At 33.0% G+C, this 16,959-nt stretch overlaps 1 protein-coding gene across 1 annotated transcript; it reads left to right on the forward strand.

Annotated features, from left to right (window-relative positions):
* Positions 1–11,118: 11,118 nt before the first annotated feature.
* On the forward strand, positions 11,119–13,340 carry LOC123540218 (uncharacterized). Its single transcript, XM_045325052.2, has 3 exons — positions 11,119–11,372; positions 12,109–12,236; positions 12,942–13,340. Exons 1-3 carry the CDS (start codon positions 11,176–11,178, stop codon positions 13,184–13,186), a joined length of 570 nt encoding a protein of 189 aa, XP_045180987.1. The 5' UTR covers positions 11,119–11,175; the 3' UTR covers positions 13,187–13,340.
* Positions 13,341–16,959: the final 3,619 nt, after the last annotated feature.

Consider the following 16,959-nt stretch of genomic DNA (forward strand, 5'->3'; position numbering starts at 1 on the left):
ATGTGGTACATTTGAAAACATTACAGTTTTCATATTATTTGATCATTCACTTTCAAAGTGCATATTAGATCTCTAATTTGATGTTAAACACAAATAAAGTTTTATTTAGGTATTAAATTGGTAATGTTCAGGCAATTGGAGAACGTTACATTTTTACAAACGTTCAAGGTAAGTATTTGAATCCTTAATATGATGTTTAAACTCGCAAAGCTTATTTTGTAATGAATGACACGGTAAAAAACGGACAATTGGAAAAAATATAACTTCGTTCAATTTAATGTTACAGTTATTAATCCATATTTTTACTACAAAGTGTTTTTGACAACTCAATATCAGTTTAATTTTAATGGAGTGAGTGAATGAGTTGAATTTTACGGACGAACCGACACAAAAAGATCAAAGAGTAGAAATTATATTGAGAACGTAAATTATAAAGCATCTTTAAAAGTATATACAAATGTATATTCAAAAGCGTATAAATATTTAAAATATCAGTGGCAAACAATAATATCGCAAAATATGTGACTCAAATATTTACTGTTCAGATTTTGTGATAAATGCCTATCTGCTTTAAAAAGTATAAAAGTATTGCCAATCTAAACTTTTCGAACATCTCTTTCGAAGATTGAACGTCCACACAGTCGATTATGGCTGGTTTACTAGGTAGCGATGTTTGTCATGGTACACATTCAGGTTGATCTTCTTTGTTCAGAAGACAAGAATTAGTCAAATGGGTATGGCCTATTTGACAAAGAAAAAGAACAACTTCCTCCATGCGAACAGATCTGTTCCCCTGGTAGTTTTATATCATGAAGGTTGTTGAAGGAAGAATTGTTCCAAATTTAGTTTAAAATGAGTACATGTATATGGTAATTTCAAATTAGACTTTGTTAATAAAAGAGAGTTCTTGGCTGCATTTCCATAAACACCAACATTAGTTTGAACCAAACAAGATATAACACTTTTTGAAAGATGCATGGACCATGAGAAGAATATCTTGAATGAAAGGATAATTCATATTTCGGTAAGGAATTGACTGTAAAACAGAAAGTGAGTCGGAAAAGAAGGTAAATTTTTCTTTATTGTATTCTGATACAAAATTTAGCGGTAAATCAATAGATTTTGTATCAGCAGAAAACATTTTTGCGTTATTTGGCAAATGTACTTTTGATCGATAAAGGTGGCCGACAACAGCACAGCCAACCTTTAAATCATCTTTCAAACCGTCTGTCAAGTAAGTTGGGAAGTAATCCTTGTAAGTTTATTTCATTTCATTCTATTTGGATTTGAATATTTGTTTTATATCATCGATTTCAAAGCCAGTTTCATTCATAGCAGATTTTAAGCGAAATCCAAACGGTTTGATTTGTTTTGGTATTCGGACAAGGATCAAATTACTTGGGTTTATAAAAGAGTGTAGGATTAGTTTTGTTTAAAGTATTGATTGATTAATTGACTAATTAATTGATTAATTGATTAATTAAGTAGTCAATTATGATAAAGGGGAAGTAATGGTAATAGTATTAAGTAAACACTTTAAAGGTAACATGGTACGTATGAAGTGAACAAAATAATGAAAATTTACGCATGCACATCTATTTGCCTATGTCCGTCTGTCAATAAAAAGCTTTTACGAGATACGGTTATAAGAATTATTGCAACCGCTTGCCTACTATTCGATCTGCATCACTCCGTTCATGGAAACAAATGAGTTAATTGTAGTCGTTTCATCATTTGTATGTGGAATTTTAACAAATGAGTTGATTGTAGTCACTTGCCCACTTTTTGATCTGCATTATTCCATGCATGGAAAAAATGAGTTGATTGTAGTCGTTTGTCCTATACTATTCGATTTGTGTCATTATATACATGGAACGATCTGCATTATTTAGTACATTGAAACAAATGAGTCGTAATGGTTGTATTCGTTTGCCCAGTGTTTAATCTGCCTCATTCCATATATGGAAATTGAACAAATAAGCTAATGTTAAATCATTTAATGCTTTTAAATTTCCTTATAATGATTTATTTTCTACAGGGTTGTCATGACAGCAGCATCACATGTGGACGCCATTGCAGGATGCGCTTCACAAGGATCTTTTCTTACTCGTGTTACAACTGTTGCTAAAATGAACATGCTTCTGCAACTTACAAGGACATGCACAGGTACAGTGCCCTGTAGTCTATCGATGTATTGAATAGGTTTGTTCATTCATCCGGTGTAGTAGGATTGTCTCCCTTGTAATGGGATTGTCTCCCGTGTACTTGGATTGTCTCCGCTAGGGACTATTCCAACGAATGAAAATGAGATTCTTTCAAATTGTAAAATTGAGCCGCACCAGTGCATTTGCAACCAGCATGGATCCAAAAAGATTGTGCGGAACTGTTCGCTTTCAAAGCTATTGCAATTAGATAAACCGTTGGCGAACAGCATAGAGCCTGAACAGAATGCGCGGATGCTCTATGTTGGTTTTCTCATGGTGCGGCTCAAATTATTTATACATAGGTACCTACTGCGTGTTAATCAAACAACAATAGCAATTCAGATCTGTTAGATACTGGTGGGCTCTTTTTATTCTTATGATAAAGACGGGCAGACTCTCAAAATAAAATAAAATATTTTCATCTATAAAGCACTGACATGACTCTGTAAAGTATTTGGAATCTCCATTTACTGCGCATGCGTTCGACGGGCTTCAAGATATGTTTATTCCATTCAAAATATATATGATGTTATGATTCTTGGTATTACATCAATGACGCATTCAATTTGGTTTTATAACTTTGAAATAACGATGTATATCTGTAGACATCCAAAAATCAAAAAGTATGTAAATAATTGTTAAAAACCATTTCTATACAAGAGCTCTGAAGTGCAGAGCATATTACGCCCGAAGCAATAAAAACGCAAGTAGTGTAGTCAAGATAACATAATACTGCTTTCTTTAAACAGAAAAAGAGATAAACTAATGGCATACGATGGTAAACTTCAGTTGATGTTTTATGTTTTAGGTTACAACGAGATCGGTGGCTTTTACGTTGACGGGAGCAACGCTGACGCTTCGGACTTTTATGCCCCAGGGGCTTGGGTCATGAATAATGGAGATCCTGTACCAATGTCCAACGACTTTTGGTCAGATGGCGGTGTCTCAATGCCCGAAAGCAAACATTGTTTTCGCATGCGTGCTACTAAAAACTATTTATGGGACGACTGTTTGTGTAGCAATGCTTATTCTTACATTTGTGAGAAGTAGATATATTTAATACTATGCGAGTGCTTACTTTTAAATACGACGACTGACCGTTAATTATCATCCATTTGATGTGCGCGACTATCTGGAAATCTCTGGTAAGCGACTTAATGTTGATATGATTTTTGTCTTTCGGATTAGGGAGTTAATTCAAAGTTTCAGGACCACGATATAAAATTTGTTACAACATACTCCAAACATTAATAATCGGTTTATAGTTTGTGCTTACTTAACGATTTGTTCTCAAAAGAGAGAGAGTTAGAAATTACGAAAAATATTGTTCATGTCATGTAATGATTATTTAATGCATGGCTAACCGGTCCATACTAAAAACTATTGACCGACACACCATTCAGTCACTATAGAAATATTATTTACTGGATTCCTAAATTACATAAACAGCCTTACAAGACTCGTTTCATTGCAAATTTTAGTTATGTACTGTTATATATTTATACATATATATCGTAAAATTATAAAATGACTTCACACGCTCGCTTAGATTTTCTTACGATATTTTGTTCCCGTTCCGGGTTCTTTTTTGTTCGTAATATATATATATATATATATATATATATATATATTTTTTTTTTTTTTTTTTTTTTTTTTTTCAGAAATAAAGCGCTCACGATAAGTGTATACTTTAATTACATTAAGATTAATGATCACTTACACATGTTCTCTTTCTTTTCTCTAACATGAAATGCTTAATGCTAAGACGAATACATAAACAGTCCGGTTTAATTATACAATTCAGTTACATCAATATGAAGATATGAGGTATGGAATCAAATATTTACATAATTATACAGAAATCAAAGAAGACAGGAAAACGAAGTATTCATACAACATAGTCGCCTTTTACTATCATGTATGGCTAATTCTTTTTATATTGGAATCTCAAAACCGCAAGGAAAAGTCAGTGAAATTAGAAAATCTATAATATAATAAAATATTGACATGTTATCAAAATTCCTCTCTGAAAAGAAAAGGAAAAGAAAAGAAAAGAAAAACGAAAAAGGGACAATGCACTATTTCAGGTGATATGCTACTGACATTTTAAAGGAGGTAACTCTGTCAAGAATGTTTTCTGTACTAATTTAGTTACATTTCTTAATGCATAGTTAAATAGCGTGACTTTTCAATAAGAGGAAAATAACTAAACAAAATACAAAAAAAATGGAACGTCATTTTAAAATAGCAGTCAGTCATCATGTGTTTTACTTCTTCTGTGCAGCTACTTGAGGCCCCAGATCCGTCGAAACCACAATGACTATAAATGATTGCCAGGCAACCGCACAAACTTATTCCATTTCTTTTGCTCCAAAACTAGTTATATATATATATATATATATATATATATATATATATATATATATATATATCCTTACAATAAATATCTTTGTCTTCAAAAAAAAAAATCTATGAACAAATAACAGCAAGTCAGACGCTGAAGCTGCCATTTTACATGTATATATATAATATTTTAACTCATTTTGTCTGTGTTTAGCGATATCTAATACATTATCCGTCAGTCACCAATAATTATCATTATCAGGACATTCTGGCTTCTGAATAGGTATTAAAGACGGAAAACCTGTATCAATAATTTAAATTGAATTGCTATGCGTAATTCCAGTGAAATGCAACATTCGAATGTAATATGTCGCTGTATTTAATATGTGTGTACGTTCATGTTGGGTACATTGAATAAATTCACTCATCTGCTCATTATAGTCTTTGAATGAAAACAAGGATGTTGGCCACAAAGGTGGTTTATATTACAAGAATATTACTTCTGAATATTTTCCGAATATTGCTTTATAGAAGGTTCCATAAACAAGGTGTTAACACTATTTTAAAGTCTGGATTATTCTGGATTTTTTTTCCAGAATCTTCTTTTTATTCTTGGTTATACATGAAGGTGCTGGAACCTTCCTTGATGCTTTAATATGAAGCTCTCTAAGGACAGTGCAAAACCTACAGTAAGATCTTATTGAAAAAAACTTTCCCGTATTTCTTTATAATAAAGTATTTCCAGTTTGGACATTAAACATTTGAAATATTTACATAAACATTGTGGATTTAAAATTTATCTTTAGAGAGAGAATTTAGATTCTTTGGAGGAAATCTGGAATTAATACTGATTGGATTTAAATTTGACCAGGACAGGATCTGGACTATTCTTGCATATTAAAATGGACTTCACAGCTAGTTAATATTTTTAAGGTACTTGAACTGTTACTTTCATAATAAACTTTGTTGTTGATAGTTGCTGGTTCGTTTTTCTGTTACCATAAGTATTTCAAGTAATAAGCAATTGTTACATGTACCGTTAGACGTAACAAAAGGGACACTTGAAAAATTGCATACCAAATCCGTAACAAAACAAGTCCTGCACAAACATCTCAAAATAACTAATGTTATCGAATACATTAATACAGATATGGTAAATTATCCATCATTTCACTGTTGTCACACTGATCTGGCATGTCGTTTATCATGACATCAATCATCGTTGACATATTAAAACAAAGTCTACGATCCCATAGTATTGGTCACATGGGAAGAACACAGGAAATGTGTAGATGCTACCATTGTCACCAATACAGAAAGGACAAAAACAAAAATAACACCGTTGCAAAAACATCATTTTCTTTCAATATATATCATATTTTTATGTCATTTATACCGTGTTCAGACTACGTTTTTAATCCTACATTAACTTGGGTTTATTTTTTAAACTCGTTTGCGTCCACACTATATGTGGTGTAAAACGTGAATTTTGTAAAGGTCAAGTGGTTTCTGTAATGTAGGATTAAAACTACCTCGGGATGTGGTTTTAATACTACATTAATAAAGTAATGCTACATTATTTTACAAATGTGAACGCAAATGTGGGTTATAACTGGTTTTACAATCCCAAATCCACAGATCTTACCTTTTGGAGGAAGAATACCATGAGTTTCTCTTTTGTATCAAACAATTGATGCTTTGGCTGGCAAAAGTAATATGATTGTTGTTGAAACAAAAACATTAAATTGCGATATGGAGTCATGCTGACCCTCAAAATGGACAATAGATGGAATGAACAGAAATTCTTAGATGAACACACTAGTTTAAATATTGATGACCCCTTCTTGTTTCTGTTAGCCTCAATTCTTTGTAACCTTTTTTGCTTATTGCAAGATATTTGTTAACTTCTAACATTGCATGTATATATTTAAACCACATTTCTTTGCCTAGTGTGGACGCAAACTAGATTATATTTTGATGGGTTTTGAATGTCAAATACCAATTATAGCCAATTAGTGCCTAATAAAAATAAAACCGTTCTGCTGGTGTGAACACGGTATAAGGCTAATAGAAGTAGTGTGATTTTCAATGATTTATGTCAGTTTACCAACAGCATCACTACAAAACAAATTATCTAGTTCTGCAGGTGATAACTTTATTAAATGTTGAAACTTTGTTTCGATATCATGAATAGCAGGCATACACGTAAATTCTTGTTAGTACTGTTCAACCCTTACCCTGCTAAATTTCTTTAAAGAAATTGTCCATCTTCTAATTTGGACAGTACCATCAACTGTTAAAAAGGGTGCTTACAAAAAATGATGAACGGCGAAAAGGGCAGATTATTATCAGACTGCATAGATGTGCAGACTGGTCATGATCTACACTGGTCGCAAAGGCAGACTCAGTCGTGTCCAGCGTAATAAGGGTTAGTTTGTTGTTTTCTTTTATCTGATATTTGAGTCTTGGAACTGTAGAAAGTGTTTATCTTTATATATTGGCAATAACGTCCGAGATCGAACATTGGAAAGTATGATTTTCGTTGATTCAATACTTTTTCTGTGTCCGCCATAAGCAATTTTGACAGATTGCCATTTGAGGTTATATCTAAAGGAAAAAATTATTTTTTAAAAAAAACCGAATAAAATGACTAATGAAATAGAGAAGAATAATCGTAGAATGAATATTTTACAATCGCTGGTAAACGATCAACAAAACGTTTTATCAATAATTCAATTACTGTAAAAGTAGATATTTTCGCGACGGTTAATTTTCGCTATATTCGCAGGGTTTTACGTCTCGCGAAAATAAATCTTCGCGTAAATACTTACCATTAGTATAATGGAAATTGAAGTAGGATACAAGTGTGTTAATTTCGTAAATATCAAACCTCGCGAACATACTCAAAATTTCAAATTCGCGAAATTTTGACCCAGATAAGATATGTGGTTTTACAGTATTCAGTAAACGATTTACATACTGTCCGTACAACTGCATCTAAAATATTCCCAAAAGAAGTCCCTCTTTAACTCAAATCGCCAGTTGTACAGAAATAACACTAAAACTATTTTCAAAACTGCTAAAATTGATACAAAACCTTGTTATGTGAAGTTTCAACACTTGAATCTTATTGCTAATGCATCAAAACGGAGATATGTAAGAGTTCTTTGACAATTGTGGGTTTTTCAAGGCGTTGCACAGTCTGAAAGTATGGCACCTTTATGCCTCCTTTTACGCAATTTAAAGTTCGAAATAGCTTTATCTGATCTTGGACTACTAATGCCGTGGCTGAGATGGTGCTATTTTGTGTGTAATTTGCATTTCTTTGATAGAAATGTGAAAATTAATATGATAGTCATATAGTTTTATGTTAGTTAAAACTAGTACAAATTATATCTACATTACACATTAAAGTCGCGATTGGGCAAACTATATCTACATTGTACGCTAAAGTCGCAATGGGGCAAACTATATCTACATTATAAGCTAAAGTCGCAATGGGGCAAACTATATCTACATTATAAGCTAAAGTCGCAATGGGGCAAACTATATCTACATTATACGCTAAAGCCGCAATGGGGCAAACTATATTCTACATTATACGCTAAAGTCGCAATGGGGCAAACTATATTCTACATTATACGCTAAAGTCGAAATGGGGCAAACTATATTCTACATTATACGCTAAAGCCGCAATGGGGCAAACTATATTCTACATTATACGCTAAAGTCGCAATGGGGCAAACTATATTCTACATTATACGCTAAAGCCGCAATGGGGCAAACTATATTCTACATTATACGCTAAAGTCGCAATGGGGTAAACTATATTCTACATTATACACTAAAGTCGCAATAGGACATTTGTAACTATTTAGTCGCATTAGATTATTTGCGATTATTTAGTCGCAATAGAATATTTATATATTTTTAGTCGCAATTGTGTATCAAGCGAGCAACACGGAACAGCAATAACGTCATTAACTAAACCATATATCATTTACAACATAAAACTGAAAAAAAAATATTGTTGTTTATACTAATTCGCATTTTTTCCTGTTATTATCAGTGGGTGAACGGCCTTCTATATTTAATAAAAGCCAACGTGAAACCTTGTAATCAACTGTAGTACAATTTTCCTCCTCAGTCGGATAACATGGACTTATTGGTTTCGCATCAGTTGCACAGAGTATTACTTTTTTCGCTTTCACTGCTTTATGTAAAACATGGTAAGTAGAAGATATTTTATATATGCCTTAATCTTGAGATCAAAGTAGAATCTCAGTGTTGTTATATTTTCTGGTCCTACGGGATCATTGATTTCAACTTATTTAGATTTGAAGATTGAATTCTGCTTAAGCCGGTGCTAGGGGGCGTGGGGAGTGTTGCATTTTCCATTACTGGTCATGAACAGACAATCAAACCGAGTCTGCAATTTTTACTGTTTGCCTAATTCTCGGTGCTTCCGAGGGATCTACTTTCCAGATTTTTTTTATACTTCTGTTAAAAATAAATTGACTGAAAAGCATCATTTACATTGTTTTGTACTTCTAAAACATTTTAATATCGCAGAAATTCAGCTAAGAACAATGGCGGAAGGAGTTATACATTTTGACTTCAATGTACGTTAAATGTCTTATTATATGAAAAGGGGATCCATGGAATTAGGTTACTGTTAAACCAAATATGGAAATTAACGATAATATTGAAATGACCATATTTGTCTTAAAACAGTTCTGAATTAAGAATAATTATGTAGCTTTTCCGCCGACACACATACTGCCATCTTGATTTTATAAATCTCTCTTTGTTAATCCCAGACTTATTTTGCTTTTTTTTTTTTTTTTAAAAAATCAACTCCTATTTTGTCCCGGTCCTCCTAACACCGTCTTTAATTCTTAAAGGTTTTGCCCTTGAAAACAGATGGATCAGAGATGCAACTTTCGATCACAAGTTACCGATTTCCGGGTTACCATTTATTTCCCGAAGTCGAATTCACTGCGGCAAGACATGTCTTGAAATGGAAACGTGTGCTTCATTCTTCTTTGCACCTACACAAAATTGCAACTGCCGGTTACTTGATCACGTACTAAGCTCTGTCGAAGGACTAATAGACGTAGAAGAAGTAGAATATTATATTTTGCATGAAGGTTAGTACTTTGCTCCTTGGCTTCTTTATACTATTCATATTTTATTCGTGACATTACAATCCCAATATAAAACGTACCCAGTTGAATTATGTTTGGAACAATGGCTTGTCGAATCTATTGTTATACCGTATTCATATTTGATTTTATTATACCTCACATAAATGTCTAATGCAAATTTCCCATTAGTTTAACTTGAATAATATTTCATATTCCCCAGTGATTTTATATCACATGCGCAAAATCGTTATTTTCAATTTCTGCGCAGGTGATATGATCCATAATTTCATATCACATGCGCAACAGCGTTATTTTGTTTTTCTGCGCATGTGATATTATTTTTTCATATCACCCGTTGAGAGATTTATACTTTCGCATTGATTAAAAGACTGAGTCGATAAATTTTCAGACGAGGCGCTTACATAATTATACTTTAGGATTAATACCCTTTTCTGGCATGTGAGAACACGGCCGAATTTTCTTTTTTATGCTACGTGCAAAATATTTCGAAAACAAATTTTCATCAAATATCGAATCGAAACTACCACAATAAGTTTGGAAATGATCTGACTAAGAAAATAAATGCTCACACTTATATGTTTCGTTTAGAAAAAAGAATGCTACTGATTGACACAATGTTGAAATATTAGAATAAATATAGAGGTCAGCGATATGTAAACGTCCCGACTAAATCTATAAAAAAAGGTCTTATTACACAGCAAAGTCGCCACAAATTATGAGTGCTGACAAGTAAAGAGTCTTTAATTCTGTCTTCATTATTTGGTTAGTAATTACTTTTTAATGTTAGATAAATCATTATGTTGATTTTCCAGTAAATGCTTTGACCCTTATAATCTTTCGGTATAATAAAATAAATATTGCATTCCTGAGAGGGTGATATGAAAAATGTTCACCCCTCGAAATATGAATATAGACCTCGGCTGGCGCCTCGGTCAATATTCAATATCTCGCGGTGAACATTTTTCATATCACCCTCTCAGGAATGCAATTTTTATATAATATCCACTGCGCATCTAATAGCGCATCATTCATTCTTACAGTTATTAGTCAGTTAAAGTATGTTTAGAACAATATCTTTACAAATCCTGCAGAAAATAATCATTGTTAAACAGTATTTGTGTACGATGATATCCACTGCGTATCTTTCTGAGAATGATAATTTTAGCTCTATCATTTTTATCGGTAAGCCTTTCTTTTACAGTATTAATCACTATAAACTACATATTTGGCGATACCTGAAATATTTACAACTAGATTAGTTTAATATGCACTACTTTTACATAGCAGTGATTATTCATTAAGGTCTTGTCCTCCTCAAAATAAACCCAGTAAGTAATATATCACAAAGGAAAGAGGACTCTTTAACTATTGCTACGTATATACTCTTAAAATAAGGATCACAATCAACTACTCAATCTGTGCCGACAGTTTCAACGACATCTACCACAACAACCCCATCAATGACGACATCTTCAACGACATCTACCACAACGTCCCCGTCAGTGTCGACATCTTCAACGACATCTACCACAACGACCCCGTCAGTGTCGACATCTTCAACGACATCAACCACAACGCCTCAACCAATCTCGTGCCCACCTGATGGTTCTGGTTTTACAACGGTACAGCTGGAGGACGGAAATTACTTCACCTACAGGTAAACTTTTTGATACTTTGATATAATAAAGAATACAAGACCTATAGGAAATCTTTTAACATATCGATAGTAACATTTATATAACATATGAGAAATCAGTATGTTAGTGAATACTATATTATATATAGATTGTTTTACAAACAGATAAATACTACTTAGAAGTCGACAAAGTAAAAAATAGCAGGCTGTCTTCATAAAGCTAGTGTAATATTGTTCCAATTTAAACAGGGTTTTTTTTTGTTGCAGTGTATCATAGATTTTTTTAGATTACATACATGTACATCTTTTCAGTACATATCACTAAAGCTGGGTGGTCCGGCATCCTCCATCAAAATTTAAACATTTATATATTCATCTCTGAAACAACTGGTCAGAAATTTTGTCTGTGGCATTAGTATAAGTTTTTTCCCAAATTTATTCAAACTGAACACTCAGCTACTTTTAGGGGTCACTAGAGTGAAAAATAAATGGGAAGAAGCTTTAAGCGACTTACTTATATCAACAACTTGATGGAACTTCACCATACTTTGTCTGTATCATCATTAATAAGGCCATGTACATAATTTATTCAAATGGAGTTAATTGGTCCCTTTTAGCGGCAAATACTGCTAAAAAGGCCCTGAACTGAAATTTCACAAGTGAATTTGTTGTTGCGGCATATTTACGGCATTATAGATACTATGTATATATTATAGACCTAATACTTACTATTCTATACCTTTCTCATTTTTCTTAGGGTGGCGAAAATGCTGGCATCACAGGAAACGGCTATTCAGTCATGCACTAACCATGGGTCGTTTCTTGCTCGTGTGACAACAGTTGCAAAAATGAACATGCTTCTGCAGCTAATTAGAACTTGTTCAGGTATAGTGTGAGTCATATTACGTGAAATAAAAACGATATATGTGAAGGAAATATGTGGTCCTAAAAGGATTTTTAAATGTATATTTCGTCGTATATGCATTGATAAATGATAATGTTTTGTACAAATAAAGATTTTGAATATGCTTCATTCAAATATATAGATATCCGGTCATCGGGAAAATATATTGGAATCTGCATAAAAGCCGCGACACTAACATGGTCAGCATTTACAAATATATAAATTAAAAAAGGATATCCAATTATGAAAAGCTGTATTGATTTTTTCTGGGTATATTGATCTAGATAGTCAGGTATTTCAAAGTTTTCTTTTCTATAGTTTTAGCTCCAATTGCCCTCAAATGCATTCAAGTGGAACCACTTGCACAAACTTGAGAAAGGTCGCTAGAATGCTAAAGACCAACATTGGCGGTGCCATCTTGTAATTCATGGGAGGATGTCGTTTAAAAATGTTCTATTCTAGTGACCCTTAAATGAAGACAAATGGAACCATTTGAACATCATGTCCATGCGATGCTGCTACAAATCAAGTTTGATTATGTTCATGAATAGAAGTCGATCATTCTGTTTTTTTTTTCGCTCGTGTATTTTTATGTCGGAAGAAAACATCGGTTAATTGAATATTTAGATTTAAATTTTCAGAAATTTACCATGTTTATAAAATATTAACAAATTGTTTGTTTTCAGGCTACAATAGTGGTCTATATGACTATTACGTGGATGGTAGTAATGCTGGCGCCACCGACTTTTTTGCCCCAGGGGCGTGGGTCATGAGTAATGGAGATCTTGTACCAATGTCGAACGACTTTTGGGGCGACATGAAGCCTAATTATCCAGAAACACAACACTGCTTGAGGATGACAGCTGATATAAATTTTATGTGGGACGACTGTAGCTGTAGCCTAGAACATTATTTTATTTGTGAAAAGTAGCCGTGAACGTATTTTCATATACGGTAGTGATTAATGGAATTAACCATATAATGGTTGGTATACGCATTCAGTTGTTGTTGTGTTTTTTTTTTTAAATAGAGCCATAATTTCTTTATACTAATTTACTGAGTCAGATGGAAACAGAAATATGTCATTTAATTAGATGCAATCTTGCTTTGATAATATCTTAGTGAATATAAATCGCGAAAACATTTGACTAATCGACCAATAAAGAATTGATTTTCAAGCCATCGTTATTTTGTTTTGTCCGAAATAAAAATAAGTCAAATTAAGAAAAAAAAAATGGAAAATGATATTTTAAGTTAATTTTCTGGGATGATCGGTATCTGGCATACAGTGGTCGAGCTATCAAATAATAAAAACTGAGGTAGCATATAGTCATGTAAAGAAAAGTAACTATTTTTGAACCACGCCTAGGAATAAAATGTTTATCATTCCGGAGAGTGAGGGAGTTCGATTTTAAAGCAATCTGATGAAAAAGACAAACGTCGCAAATTGAAAAACATCGCCAAATATCACTCAAGCAGAAAAACACAAACAGCGCTACCAATACCAGTTGTAATCATATAAAGATATCGCATTTCGGTAAATGAGTACTATTGTTATATTGAACAAATGGTAATTTATCTTCAACCTTGCCTTTATATTTCTATTTGCAGAGACACTCCACGTAATTCATATGTTCACCAACGTTACAAAAAAACTTGGATAGACTTCCCTAATATAATTCCAGTCTAGATAAAAAATATTCTGATTGGCTGATACCCTGGTATGGTAAGATTTGCCAATCGTCGCTTACAAACACGTGTACGCTAGAATGTGTTTATGTTACATAAAATTGCCATGTGGATTAAAAAAAACAATACAAATTTATATAAATTCATATTCATATAGCATTTCAAACTCAAAATAATTTCTAAGATGGCTTTCGTTATGCTTTTGCTTGTTTACGTTTCGCTAAGAATGTGCACACATTCGTGTCGTCTAAACTGGGAGTTCATTAGGGAAGTTAATCTAAGTTATTTTCTGTAACGTTGACGAAAGCATTGAATATGTTGTGCCTCTTCGATATAAAATATTGAGACAATGTAACCTTGCATGATGGAAGATAAATTATTACTTGTTCGATATGCATAGAACTCATTCATCGAACTGTGCGTTTAAGGTGAGAAATGTACTATTGAAATAGGTTAGTACATTTTCCTTTTAATGACAATGGTTCTTACAGTGTACTTAGGGGTAGGGTATAAAATGTACAGTGACATTTTCTTTCTGGTCTGGTACTAGTGTCGCAATCAACATAAACATCTCCAGATTTTGATAGATGTACGTCTGTCTTGCCAGTACAAGGATAACGTAACCTTTCTTTAGACATTTCTGAAACCTATTCATGCATTTGATGGACAATTCACACACACACCATTAAAATCAAATTCAACTTAAGAAATAAAGGATATTTGTTTATTTTTTTCTAAAAGACATCTAAAGCCAATGAATTTGTTGTAGTGAACTTTAAAAACAGTCTAAGGATCTTAACACAAACACAAGGTCCCTTAATTCTTACTTTTATTTGGGTAAAATTACATGCCTTTCTGCACATTATCATCATCCTTAAAGTGCTTTTTCCTTTGACATATAACAACAAGCAGTCGCAAGTAATGGGATACTTTTTGCCTCCTCCACAGGGCACTGAAACAGTACTTTCGATAATTGAGTATGCTATTATTTCGCTTGCTTGCGTTCTATGTTTCCAAGGAGATCTTCTTTAAATTTATAGAATTTATTATCTTAAGGAAGCATGTTACATATTGATATTTCATATCCGCTTTGATTTGGCAATGCTTTCCAATCATTTACCTCATCAACTGTCTAAAAAGCTGCAACAAATTGAGCTGCATCATCATCTTATAACTGAGGGAATATCATTCACTGCATTTATTTCTTACTACAAGAATACAATACAATGGGAAATATCTTTTTGAACAATATACACGTGGCAATTAAAATGAGAAAGAAAATCCTGTATTAGCTTTTTCATCACTTTGATATAATTAATTACAATAATTGGAAAATGTGTGTGCGCGCATGCGCATATAATATGCCTGTGTCGCCAGACCGTGAAATGCACCTTCGAAGAGCTAGTAAATATATATGAAACATAATTCTACTACAATACGTCACACGTGCATCCATTAAATACAGCGTCCATAACCATTATTCTCATACAGTTTTTGAAAGGACCTCCCCTGTAAAATCGATTCTGTGTGAAACTGAGTATATGCCAAATGTAGCATACTTCCTATTAGCTTGTGACATTTTATTGCCTTTAGAATAGCTCCTAAAATGTTTCCTATATTATTTTATCCTTCCATGTTGTTTTTGCCTTTCAATAGAATCTATGGACTGCCCATTGATTTATCTGAAAAGTTTCGTTTCTTCAGTTCTTCCAGATATTATATAAAAACAAGGACAAAAGTACAACAGGAAATGCCATATTCAAAGAACACAATCGCTCATAAATATGTAAACTACCTACATTACTCAGATAAGTATATGAATGGTTAGTTATTATTTCTTAAATACAGGATTAAAGTAGTTTACAAGAGTACATATGCACCATTAAACAGAAAGGTCATGAACGCGTATCTAATGGCAGAAGTTGAGTAACGGTTTTTGATATTGATAAAATTTTAAAGCTTTACATATCATGCCATTGCATGTGCAAGTAACTGTTCATTTCGTCCTGTTGCTTTGTGTATGTCCATGGTGTGCGGATGGTTGTGTGTGCACGCAATTCCGTGCGTGCACTTCGGTTCGAAAGGTTGTGGTCTTGAAAAATGGGTTTCCTATCTGATATTAAGCTTTTTACTCTCAGAACACATTCAGGAAAACAACTAAACATTAATGTGGCCACTATTTTCTGTATGGTCATATGTTACTTTGTGTAAGACGACTACATACACTTCCACTTTGTTTTCGTTTGAATAAGACAAGTCACTATTTAAGATATGCTGAATTAATTCTATGTCCTAAGCTGAGAATGGTAAAGAACTATCCTAAGTAAACAGACAAGTTACACTCGATACGTTATCAGTTATATTCACATAGGTTAAAAAAGGGGGTCCAGGGACCGAGCCTTTGGGGATACCGGCGGATACCGTTTTAGGGTCGATAAACACTTTTTGAGTACGACTAGTAAAATAACTTTCGGTCAACTGCATGAAGGCATATTTGATGGTGAATTACCTTACAATTCGTACACAGAAAAAGACCTTGTAAGAAATCCTACTTCTTCGAAAATATATTATTAAATCATTTAAATACAAATGGTTGTAAAATTATTAAACATAATCATTTTCATGTTTTCCTCCACAACTATTCAGAGAAACATGCCTATAAATCGAGCGAGTATTACTATTTCACATTTTATACAGGCATGACTATGGCTGAGGTTCACATATTTAGTAAATGATCTGTTAGAAATATATATAAAGTTCTACAAATTGTTTAACATTATGTGGCAAATTTCATTTGGCTCGAAGCTTTATCCAACAAAAAAAGGCTATAGAATATCAATAATTTCTAGCTCATTCATCAATAATTCATTTAAGATGCTTCTGCTTTTCATTAAAAGTGACGGAAGGTTAGGATTAGAGGAGTCAACCAAAGTAACCGTTCACACAGTTTGCTATATCGATATCAGAAATAAGATGTGTAACTGCAGTTTTTGTTTTAATCATGTTTATAGATTT

The sequence above is a fragment of the Mercenaria mercenaria genome, chromosome 16 (genome assembly GCF_021730395.1).
Source record: "Mercenaria mercenaria strain notata chromosome 16, MADL_Memer_1, whole genome shotgun sequence".
NCBI classification, from domain to species: domain Eukaryota; kingdom Metazoa; phylum Mollusca; class Bivalvia; order Venerida; family Veneridae; genus Mercenaria; species Mercenaria mercenaria.